Here is a 12,998-nt window from a genome sequence, read left to right as displayed (position 1 = left end):
ATAACAATTATAGAAAATTATATATGAATATAAGGTTGTAATTGTGAAGAGGATCATTTTCCAACCATTAAAATTAACGAAATTTTTATATTTATTTTTTGAGTAAATTTTATGCTTATCTTAAATTGCCTGTCGCCTAGTTTACAGTCTAATCTACCATCCTTGTTGCTCGGTTGGATAATATTTTAATAGTAAAAATCCTTGAAGATTCAAAGTGGTAGATTCCACGATTTCTCTATACTTTCTGATGAGAACCAACAGCACACCTGCATCCAGCCACCTAATTTGTTGCTTTCTCTCTTATATTCAAAAAAGAGGCCAACGATAACATAATATAAAGTCATAAACTACGAAATATAAATTATATATTGGACTAGGTTAAAATTTTGTCAGCTTAGGAATACCTGGTTTTCAATCAGGCTTGAAAGTTTAGGCCTAATGCTCAGTCCATCGAGCTGAATCTGCCCAAAGTCATTCACTTCGGCCAGACCAGGACAAGGCGAAGGAGCCCGTTTTGCACAAGTCTAGCTTATATATATGTTGACTATAATTATCTATAAATTGCCAAAGATTATGCATCTCTCATGCTAGAAATGAAATAGATCAAAATCAAATAACTATCTGAGCTGATATATTTCTATACCTGCTTCTAAGGAAAAGTATAAACATATAAATACACACATATACAAACATATATACACATATTTGAACTTATTTATATTAATATTTATAAATAATATATTTATTTTTAATAGAAAGGGTTCTAGACAATAAGCTACACAATGGGAGTAGATTCTCTCAAATACACATAACTCTCATAGCATCGTTGAAGGTAGGATTCAATCTTATAGCATTTTGTAACATTTTAACGATTTGATAAGCTAGCACCTTTATAGATGATATATTTATTTTTAAAAATAAAAAAAATTAAAAATAATGCAAACTTAATGGAAAAATATTATAAAAATAATATATTATTTTTATAAATAACATTTATCTCTATATATCTATCTATCTATCCCAATATATATATATATATATATATATATATATATATATATATATATATATATATATATATATATATATATATATATATATTCCCTCTCTCTCTCTCTACACTTCTACTCATAATGTCAATGTTGGTTGACAAAAAATAAAAGATATAACATTTTGAACATTTGATGAATATCAATATATATTCATATTTTATCAAATAAAAATTGAGAAAATATAAGTCTATCAATTTGATCAGTATTGCTTTCTGTATATATACCAGTGCAATACGAGTACAGTGTGGTTTTGGGTACGTTCTAGTCTCGTTTTGCAAACACCAGTCTGATCCATCCTGAGCACCGGCATGCGTCGTGGACATGATCGCAGCCTTCGGTGCATTAGATATCGTGAACGGATGGACAAAAACGGACGGACCCAAGGCGGCTTTAAACGGCCCGATCCCAAATGGCGCTGAGAATATCGCCTTGGCTCTGCTCCCCTGCGCTCCTCCTCACCGCCTCGAGAGCGGACGCTGCTGCGACGCTGCTCGCCGGCGCCGGAAATCTTCGCCCGATGTCGTCGTCGCCGCCGCCGTCTCCGTACACCACGCTGAAGGAACGGGCGACCTGCAAGCGCGAGATAAAGAAGAGCAAGTTTATCGCCATCGCCGCCCCCATCTCCGACGAGCGCTCCGCCCACTCCTTCCTCTCCGAGGTTCCCTTCTTGCTCTTTTCTTTTGTTCTTCTAGTCTTGTCACGATATAATTCGAATATTATCATTTCCTTTCGATACTAGGGTTGGATTTTTCCTAAATGTCAAAGGTACCAAAAGGACAATTGTTTTACTCTTTAATTCAAATTTTTATCATTTTGTTTTGATATTTAGGTTGGATTTGTGTGGATTATATGTTCTCGTCTGGTAAATATCTCTTTGTTGTAATTGTATCGACCATCTAATGGTTATTTGAAATGATCATTCTTTTGATAGTTAATTATCCCGGTTGATTATAATTTTTTGTTAGATGTGTTGGAACCAAGTTGGCTATATTACATCTTGGTATTTATTATATATTGTAAATTCAATATTTGATGCTGCTTGACTGGTAGACTTAGGAACCATCACTTCTAAAAAATTTCTGTTGCTACAGAGAAATTGCATGATATGTTATCAAATAAATAATGGGCATCAGGTTAGATTATGAGTTGTTGCTTTCAGATAGTTTTGCAGCTAAAATGAACTCATGAAAGATTTGCTTGGATGGTTCAAGATATTAGTGAAGTTGTGACATTTAAAATAGATTCACCAACAGAAAAAAAATGCTCTAATTTATAGCATCCGAGATTGCAGAAGGAAGAATGCTGATTGCTGATAAAAAGTTCCAACATCTGACAATATAGTATTTGGCAAAGTCTGTCATGAAGACTAAGGCGAAATTTCACCATGCGTAACCATATACACAGAAACAAAGAAGAGAAGCTAAATTTAAAAGTTATTAGAAAATATGTAATTACTTAAAAATACTTAAAAGAATTTGATAAGTAACTTAGTTTGTGAAAAGAATTGTCAAAACCTCTTCGTTCCACTAAATCATATATCAACTTAGTTTGTAAATATTATCTTTGGTCCATATCGATATGCTAGATCCTAAATTTGTACTTATTTTAAATGTCTTATGTACTAGAGTAGTAGTCATAGTGCCCACTCACAACATCTATATACTCAAGGGATCAGTATTAACATCAGAGACCGTTGGTGTTGCTGCACCTATAAGTTCAGGCCATGTCTATATGTTGACATACAGTTGGCATTTAGTGGCTGAGGAATAGCTGTAGGTGTGATAACTTTAGGTAGTAGGCTCCTTGTTGACTTTTTAGAAGGTGAGGCATCTTCAGAGTAAATATAGGATGTCCGAGGCAGTGTTTTGCCATTATTATGATAGATTTACGGAACTCTTTGCCTCATGTGAAGTCCATATGTCTTTCAATTTGAATTGTATTAAGCTCCACCAGCATAGCTTTCATGCATGATGGTGTCTTTCATAGGATCTAGTTCTGTGATCATCATGCTGAAACTTCTTGTTTCCTTTATCTTACCTCCCATTTAGTATCTGAATTATAAGTATAAATATTGTGTTAGCCATTTCCTTTGTCTTATCTCTCATTTAGCATCTGAATTATAAGCATAAATGTTGTGCTAGCCATATTACAGGTAAAACATCTCCTGCATTGGGAAACTTGAGATGAGTCACAGTATGAGGATAAGACACTGAGAGATTCCTGATAGCTCAGTTTGATTAGGTTATGCCTAAGCATCATGACCAATATCCTCAGTGTGGATAGTCAAAGTTGGTCTATTAAGGAAATGTTCTACATGTCTTGTTGGACCTATGCATAAGCAACATCATCATCATTGTCATGTCTAGTGGCCCTATCGTTATCAATGTGAGGATGTGAGATTATCATTCTTATCATCACCTATTAGCATTCCACTCTTAGCAATTAGAATAGAAAGGCTTGGCCCTAGAACTACAGCAGCTCCATTCCGCCCATCTTAATAACAAAACATCATTCTATCGAAATTGATATAATTTTATTATCTTTGACATAAATGGAAGATTGGGACCATAAGTCCATGACCCTCAGACATTATTTCGTGGTTTTGAGGATTCCGTTTTTGATTGCATTATGTCTTGACCAATTGAATTCTCGTTTAGTTTATGTTGCATTAATGTTTTATTAGTAGCTGTCCATGGATTTTGGTGATGAGCAAATGACAAATTTTATGGATGTTGGTTTTATTGTATAAAGTATAAATTATGCTATTTTAAAATTTGTCATATTATGGTATGTGTATCAAGTTGTATTTGTATCTTGTAACCATGCACATGTTTCATAAGTAGGCTGCTTTCATTGATTTTAAAAGAATTTTCTAATTAAGCTTCCTCAAGTCTTTTTGTAAAAGTTCCACATGTATGTAGTGTAATGTGACTTAAGACATGTAGTCACACTAGACTGTGACGAACCTTCATTATTTGCTTCAGAATTAGTACAAGCATCCAGCAACTGTTATGTATAAACATCGAGGTTCTTAAGTTTTGTAATTTGGTTTCATTCCAATCCAAAGACAAAAATGGAACAATCAGGTTACTCTTATCCTAATAGTAAATAAAAGTGCTTATATTTTCCAACTTTGAGCTCTCATAATAACCCTAATTAGATTTCTCTTTTAGAGGTTTAAACACTTCTGAACTTCTTTATGAAAGGATCCTAACATGCTGGACCTTGAGGAATCCATGGGTGAAATTCTGCTTGAGTTGGGATTTCCATGATTTTATGCATACTAAGAGCTCCACATCCTTCAAAATCTAAGTTCACATTGATTTGTTGGTCATAGTAAAACTTAAGCTTATCTAGATTGAGAATGTAAATACCAAAAAGATTTCATGAGGAAGGCATACAAGCACCTAATCGGTGCTAAAACTTTTTAAAATTTAGGATTTTTTGCGTACATACTCTCCTAAATATTGAAATTTGCGTGAATACCCTCCTAAAATAAATATTTGTATGTGTACTATCATAAGACACTCGTTTTGCATGTATATCATTCCTTTTTTTTTCTTTTGCATATACACCCATGCCATCTAATGCTGTTAAGTTAGCGGTTTAAATTTAAAATGACTGAAAACTTCTTAATGGGTAAGCATGCAAAAAAAAATAAAATATTTATACGGGTATACATGCAAATAGTAATTTTGCAAGGGTATTCATGTAATTTTTTATATTTAGGAGGATATACACGCAAAAAAATTCTTGAATTTTTGCATAAATATCTTTCTAAATTTTGAAATTTGCATGAATACCCTCCTATATTAATATTTGCGTGCATGCTTTCACAAAACACTATGTTTATATGGATATCTTTGACATAGCGATTCAACTAACGTGATCGGCCAAAATCATATTTATTTAAATTAAAAATTAATGAAAATTATGAAATTATCTTTTTATTCGTAAAGCAGGTAACAGATTAACTGTTCTTGCTGGAAAGTAATATTTTTACCTTCTTTGAGAAATTTTTTGATCTCTTTAAATCTTTCTCTTTCGCTCCTCCGTCTGAAATCAAAATTATTCCGTCGACTCTCTTTTTCACTATAGGCAGCTTTTCTCCCTCTCTTCCATCCGTCGGAGTTTTGCCATCGGAATCTAAGATCCTCTTGTTGCCGCCGAAGTTCTCCCTTCATTGTATCCTTTTAACATGAAAATAGTTAGATCCTGCTTTTAGTTTTATGGATTGTTTAAAGAGAAGTTTTGTACGAGATTTGCAACATCTATATTTTAGTGTATGAGATTTGTTATGTTTATCTTTTAGAGCTAGAAAATTTCTCATGTGCAGGTTGATGGCTGATTTAAAATTGCTGTGACAAAATGGACCCCGTACACTAAATCTTTTTTTCTTCCAGAAATCGAAGCTCCAAAGAAAAGTGGCTTAAGGTACACAACGTAAGGAATGATTTTCTATCATATGGCCACAAAGATTGTTAGTAAGTCTAAAGGATTTTGAAGCCCTCAATGATTTTGCTTGGGGATGTCTGATGTTGTTCTTCCACTCATGAGCACAGTAGTAGCAAAGAAGCTTGCAATCTATTGTGCGCCTTTAAGATATTCTAATGTCGTTCTATATTTTGATATATACCCTCATATATGCATTTATAACAATAAATATTACAAGCTAGTTTTTGATGGAATAAGATATAATGGTTGTCATAAATGAAGAAGAATAAAATAGAATAATCTCATGATTAGTGAAAGAATTTTCATAACTCCTTTTGTTATCTAATTGTTGAATCTATCTTGTTCTTGAGTAATATTTTGTAGAAAATATTAAGGAGCAGGCACGACTAATCCAGGTACTAAAACAAGTTGAAATAGACAAAAATAAAATTAGAAATTTTTTGCATGTGAACTAATTTCTAACGATGTTACATGATGTGGGTACGTATGCAAGAAAAAAAAGGGTATATATGCAAAACAAGTGTTTTTGAGGATATATATGCAAATATCAATTTTAGGAGGGTATTCATATAAATTTCAATATTTAGGAGGGTATATAAGCAAAAAACCCTAAAATTTATCCTATATATGAAATACTTTAGTAACCACATACATTTGCACATTCTTTTAAACTAGTTGTTGTAGAAGCATGAATTACTTAAGCACAAACTATCAGGTATTAGTAATATTGATTATGAAATGTACTTCCATTGCTGTTAGATCAGTTTGCTTATTTTCCAAATGTGTATATCATATTGGAAGGTGCTAATTTTGATTTCTCATACCCATTAACCATAAAAAGAAAGAAAATTTCCTTGTTAAAATAAAATGTTTTTGAAGCATAGGAATGTCATCCAACATCGTGTTTCTTGCTCATATGTTGTAAGGGAAGAATTCCATATTTATCAGTACCTATCCTTGAAAAACAATAGGAAACCAGCATTCAATCTTCTTAACCTTTTTTAAAAAATATTCTAAATCTTTCAGTTGAATAAAAAATAAAAAATAAGATAGCGATATGATTATTTTTGTTTTTTCTTTCTTATTAGTTAGTTAAGCCACGTGATGCAAATACAGAAATGTAAAAATTGATTTAAAGAGGTTTGGTGGTAGTATAATTTAGGATACTTATGTTCCTATTTTTGTGGAACAGGAAATATGAGGTTGTAGTGTTGGGATGAGCCCCAAGTCTGATCGTGTTGTGACTTACTCTGGAAACTGTTGTATATGATAAATTTGGATGTGAGATACTTTACAAAAGTGGTATATTGAAACAAATCAACACACAAAAACAGGAAATTATAAAATATTGAAATGATAAATAGAGTGTACAATTTATTTATAAATTGATTAGCAAATACATATATACTAATATGACTCTTCTTAGGCTCTTAATTCTTCTCCTTAAACCTTTGGCCCTATCCAAGTAGTCCTTCTTAAAGAAACTTTTTGCTCTCTATCATGTCACCTCACCAAGATTTTCTTTACCAAGGGATAAAACAAATACTATAGGCAAGGTTTTAATTCCCATGGGATGTGGTCATCTTGGTTTTTCTTGATACTTGGGATAGGAATGTTTTACATTGCACCGACCAGGATGTTGCGACAATGGTGGGACAGTTCCATCGTGACACATGGGATGGCCCCCCATCCCAGTATCCTGCTGGTCATGCCATAGGGATTGGGAACTATGATTATAGGTACATTTTGTAGTTTCTGTTTCCTTGTAAATACGATCATGCCATTGAAGGAATGCTTTTATGGCGTCTACTCCTTGATGTGTGTTACATGAAGCTTCTAAACTATATGGTTTCAAACATCAGATATACTTGAAACTACTCCATCATGGTTGAAATATAGAAGTTTTGTGCAATTTCAAAACACCTCCCCCTCTTCTTTCTTTTTTTTTTGGTTCATGTATCAATGTGTTTATCTTCTTCTACGGCATAACTCATCAATTTCTTGCAAGAAATTATATATGTAAAATCTAAACCTGGATTGTAAATCGATGTTCAACTTGAGAGTTTGATGTTTCCTCTCTGCTTTCATGTGCAAGATGTGAGCTTAGATTTGATTGGAAATAGGGTATAGAGTTGAAATAGTTTTTGGGTTCTTACATGACCATGTACATGATAGATAGGCCTTAGGATGTCTACAGATCCTTGCCTTGACCATGATGCTTGCAAATGTGCATATGCGTGTGTGTGGTGTGCATGCACACATATGTTTGTGTATGAGTGAGAGAGAGAGAGAGAGAGAGAGAGAGAGAGAGAGTTGGACTACATGATTTTCACTTTTCTCTAGACTTTTAAGTCAATGATTGGACATTCAAATTTAAAGATCTTTACCATTGATTGTGTTCTGCAGCACAAAATGTCTGTAGAAAAATAAGATTATATGCTTCCTATGCATGCTTTGATTAGGCACAAAAATGGATATTGGTAGTAGTTCTTGTGTGCTATAATGCATGATAGGACGTGTAAATTAAGGATCCATACTATTAGTCGTGATTTATATGCCTTAAAACTTGTAAGAACCAAACTTCAATATGTCTGGACTCTGGATGCTTCATATGGAATCAAGCCACAAATTGGTGAAAATTAGCTACTAGTATACTTTTCCAGAAGTGGAGAAATACTTATCTTCCCCTTGGGATATCTGAGCCTCTACGCTTGTCCTCTCCTCAAGAGCCTATTGCATTCTTCTTCTTTCTTGATGTAACATCTACAATTATTTATCCAATAAGTAAATATTTATTCCTAGAATCTTAAAAAAATTGGGTGGTAGACATCTATCCCTTTGTTTGACTTGATGAAATGTCAGAAATTATTGGAGCTTAGTTATGGTGGTTGCGTTTTATGAGTGCATTGTTGTCTCTTATGAATTCTACAGATATCAAGGGAATAGTTATTGTATAATTTTTTGATTGGCTTTGTTTTAATTTTATGAACTTAGGTCCAAGATCCTCGAGCTACTCATAATTGCTGGGCCTACAAGGTGATCGTTCCCCCTTCTCTAATGGTCCACAGAAGTTTATGTGCTTCAACAATTTCTTATGATAATTAACATGCTTATTCATATAGCTTGGAGAGCAATACCGGTATAATGATGATGGAGAACCATCAGGTACAGCTGGAAAACCAATATATTCAGCCATTGTCTCTTCTGGAATTGATAAGGTGATGGTTGTTGTGATCAGGTGATCATTTTTCTCTAATGTATATTGCTCTGTAGATAATGTTTTCTTTTCTCTTGAAACCTAACAATCTATCAACGATTTTGTTTAATCCAATAGGAATGCATAAGCTGTTACTTGTTGATGCTACAATCTAGAAATATATGTTTTTAGAGTTCAAATATGGATACATTGTGATGATTATCAATATTAAATTAGATCTATACTTTTTGCATCTGGTAGGTTCTTTCAGTGTAATGACTTCTTATATGGTAAATTGTGCATGGTATCCTTATACCTTCAAGAATTATCAAACTAATTGTCTTGCACTCTTGTGATGATATTTAGAAATCATGTGTTATTTTCTTCCATGCCTACTATTATATGTACCCATGAACTGAAATCTTGCTTTTAGTTGGTAACCTCTAACACTTACTTGTAGGTATTTCGGGGGTATAGAGCTGGGAACTGGAGGATTGGTCAGGGCCTATGCTGGTGTTGCTTCAGAATGCCTAAAAGGTGCTGCAACTTGTGTTGTGAAACCCAAAGTAAGGTGCTATGCCCTCAAAGTTTAGCTTCTTATCTCTGTTTTGTTTATTTGGTTTTATAAGCAAAAAAGGAAACTAGAAGAGACTAGTTTGACTGATCAACTTATCATTTTTCTTGTTACAACTCCTTATAATATCCGGACATATATCTAAACCCTAAACCCTAATTTCAGGCTCCAATTGGTATGGAGATTCCATTTGATTTGTTGGGTGTAGTGTATCATCAGGTATGTATTTAACCACTGAAGCATGTTAATTTGTCATCGTATTTCGTGAAACTGACCTAATTGAGATTCCTGAATGTATCTAATTTAACATATTAAGACATCAAATAGCTTTTCTATTCGATCAGATACTGTGCTCCCTTAAATGCACTGTTTTATCACTGCATTATTTATTTTTTCACATGCAACATGGCAAAGGTTTAATACTATCTATATCTTTAGTCATACGTAGACCTTTGTCATAAAGTCTGTCATTCCTGAGTATGTTGATTTTGGGATGAACATACTACTCTAATCTCCATAGCAGTTTCCATGCTCCATAAATTGAGAATTTTTCACTGTTCTTATAACAACCTATTATTCTGAACATACCCGCCAAGAAAGCCATGAATTGAAGAGCTTCTGTGCTATCCCAGGTCATGTTTCGGAGACATCAGGCAGCAGCGGGCATTGGAAATTTTTTGAAAAATTAATTATTTTACTGAAAATGTTATCTCAGACCTTTTTTTTTTATGATTTTGCTGTTTTGATGTGTAATAATAGAAAAGAAAACAATATGTGTCAGTTAACTAGTAATTAGCTAGTAATATTAGATAAAGATAGTTTGGAAGCTTAAAAGTAGGTATGAGGTAGGACAAAGGGATTTTGAACCTGAAGTTGGTGCAATACCCAATATAGAAGGTTCTCAGTTCTCACAACAAATCATTAGCTTGTGTTTTTGGTTTCAATTTTGCAAGATAGTCTGGCTCTTAAAACCAAGTATTCTATTTTGGGCTTATCAAGATACAGCAAGTTAATGAATCGGCTAATTAATAGGCCTTGCATATGCACTGTCTCTATATTGTTGTCTCTCTGTTTGTTGTTTCATTATTACAAAACAATTAAAACTTTAATACCAGGTAGCTTAATATGGACTCACTAAAATAAGGTAAGTTCTATTTGGAGGCTTCCTTGATCAATGGAATGTTGCATATTACCCCTATCTTTATAACATTATGTGATGAGAATTTTATCAACTTATGATTGACATTATTTTTAAGGGTATGTGATCTTTATAATCAAATAGTGCATGCCAATTGTAAAATGTTGACCATCATTGGACTTTGTAATAATTACTTTAGGGGCAAAAATCTAGTACTGGGTGCAAAGAAAATAATGATAACTGTCTTGTATACATTAGTGGCTAAGTGCACTTTGCCATACAGACTAGACATGAAGTGGTTAGATTAAATGGGGCAGAAATAGAAGACTGAATGGAAATTCACTCTTACTGTTGTACTCTTCCCTAACTTTGCGTAAATTACTGTTGAGAATCTTTTTAGGTGAAGTTTTATCTGTTTTCGTTGCTTGAGCTCTTCCTTCAATGTAAGTGACCGGTAAATGTTTGTATCTATCATATACTTATGGCTTAAGTTTATGTGCCAATATTGATACAGTTGGTGTATGTATTTGGATTACTTTGTACAGAAAACAATCATATAGTCCATCAGTATAATGTGACATTTATTGTTATTGGATTTTTTTTTTATTTAAAGTTTCTTATATACTGACAGGGCCCAAAAAGTCTCTTACAATTTCTTTGAACTGCATGGTTTGTAACAGCTGAAGCATTTCGAAGTTGAGGACATCAAGCAGGACTATGATACTGGTAAAGATGGTATCACTATGGTCACCTTTAAAGTAGAACATGACAAAATTGAGAGCCTGGAGAATGCAATTAACTCCATTTGTAGCAGAAAAATTGAGTTCTATAAACGTTAACACAGATTTTGTTTTTTTTGTTTTGGGGGGGGTGTTGGGGGATGGGGAGGGGGGTAAAATGACGATGAGTGCTTTGGAGCAACCATGTTTGGTTGACCAAGCAAAGCAGTTTATGTGAGTAGCCTGAATGATTTATTCACCTCTGGTAGTAGTACCATCCTCTCCTATCAGACTCATCTTCATCTTCAGCAGACATATGTTCCTTTTTTTTATTAACAAAAATAATGATCTTCAGTGGATATGTATACAGATTATGATATGGGGCTCAGAGAAATAGTTCATATTATTTTACATGAAGTCATATGAATCTGATCAATTTGATCTATAATCCTATTTTTTTTATATATTGAATGTTAATAAAACATAATATCATAGCTTTAATCTGGATATTATTGAAGTAGTTTTAATCTATGTTAATTTGCATGTTTGTTGTCACCTTGCTTCTGAATGATTAGTCAGGTTAGTTTTGATCCATACTTCTCTTTAACAATGGATGTATTGATGTAAGCTGATCTTTTGTAGTTGTTTTTTTTTTCAATTACATATCCTAGAACAGAAGATGTTCACTTGCATGGTAAAGAGCTTATAAAAATATAGATTTACTTACGAAGGCCTTTTCCTGAATTGACTATGAAGACTAATGATGGAGAACAGGTGTGTTGCATAAAGCAGTTGTGGAAAGTATATGAGCATAATTTTCCTTGGATCAAAATATATGGTTTTCCTTGATTTGCCGAGATTTATGGTGGACTTTTCTGCGGTCTGTATTTCTGTGATGGATATAACAAGGTGTCTGAAATCCATTTTACTAACAGAGCATCCATATGGTATTTAGATTACTCTCCAAATAAGCATTTAGGACACCTATTTCTTCGATTGCTAAATGTCTTCTCTTACATGCTCGAGCTTCTAATTGCTCCACTAAATATGACAATGTATAATGTTAATAAATCTATGATGTTCTTGCAGTACCTGATCTAGATCACGATGTTGCATCATTCACATTTCATATCGGATAATCAATTTTAGGTGATCTTTGCCCCTTCATCTTGAGCAGACTTGAACACCACCTTTTTTCAGAAAATATTCACCAAATAGTTTAGGTCCTGCCTATCAATTAAGCATTAACCCTTGCAAGCACTTGTTGTGGGTTCGTCTTGATTTAGCAAATACAACTCCATTTCTAGTTTTTCATGTCAAGTGCACCAGAATCCACATTTTAGGTGATGCCTAAAATGTTAATTTTAGGTGATACCTCTTATTGTTTGTCCAAGGATTCTAAGATTAGCTTTGGATTTTACTCTTTGAAGCTCTTGGATTCAGAATAGATATGAACACCCATGGATGAGCCCAACCATATCTTTTTTCAGACTAATGAGTCAGACCAAATGAACGGTCTAAGCTGATAATAAAAAATAGATGATCAGAAATCTTTCCATTTGGTTGGTGCCCTCAGTTGTACCTTCCAAAATTTGAGCGTCCCAATTCCTTAGCAGTACAGATCATGGCTGAAGACAACAATTGCTTGCCAAGGCCTTCTCCTGGGAGCATGCTTGAAGGTGGCGGAGACAATGCCCGAGTCTTGATTCAACGGCAAGATTCGAATGCTTTGGTTTTTTTCCCCACAAAGGCTGCAGTGGTTGCATGTTTGGGCATAGCCAGTGGGTAATTAGTGAAACATTGCACTCAATGGTGGTAGATTTTGGAGGCAAGGTAATCTAAGAAAGATGGTTAGTTGCAAAAC

At 33.7% G+C, this 12,998-nt stretch overlaps 1 protein-coding gene across 1 annotated transcript; it reads left to right on the top strand.

Moving 5' to 3' along the window:
- The first annotated feature begins 1,422 nt into the window (after positions 1–1,422).
- LOC120107559 (IMPACT family member in pol 5'region-like) lies at positions 1,423–11,579 on the top strand. Its single transcript, XM_039120886.1, has 6 exons — positions 1,423–1,710; positions 8,502–8,543; positions 8,630–8,745; positions 9,164–9,269; positions 9,443–9,496; positions 11,096–11,579. Exons 1-6 carry the CDS (start codon positions 1,462–1,464, stop codon positions 11,252–11,254), a joined length of 726 nt encoding a protein of 241 aa, XP_038976814.1. The 5' UTR covers positions 1,423–1,461; the 3' UTR covers positions 11,255–11,579.
- Positions 11,580–12,998: the final 1,419 nt, after the last annotated feature.

This window comes from Phoenix dactylifera, unplaced genomic scaffold, assembly GCF_009389715.1.
Source record: "Phoenix dactylifera cultivar Barhee BC4 unplaced genomic scaffold, palm_55x_up_171113_PBpolish2nd_filt_p 000901F, whole genome shotgun sequence".
NCBI lineage: Eukaryota > Viridiplantae > Streptophyta > Magnoliopsida > Arecales > Arecaceae > Phoenix > Phoenix dactylifera.
This window is presented reverse-complemented; position numbering and strand designations above follow the sequence as displayed.

Bases quoted from the DNA above. Each gene is read 5' to 3' on its own strand.
- LOC120107559 (XM_039120886.1), top strand. From the start codon at position 1,462: ATGGCGCTGAGAATATCGCCTTGGCTCTGCTCCCCTGCGCTCCTCCTC. The intron at 1,711-8,501 runs GTTCCCTTCTTG...TTATGAACTTAG, and splicing joins CCCACTCCTTCCTCTCCGAG to GTCCAAGATCCTCGAGCTAC. The intron at 8,746-9,163 runs GTGATCATTTTT...ACTTACTTGTAG, and splicing joins GTGATGGTTGTTGTGATCAG to GTATTTCGGGGGTATAGAGC.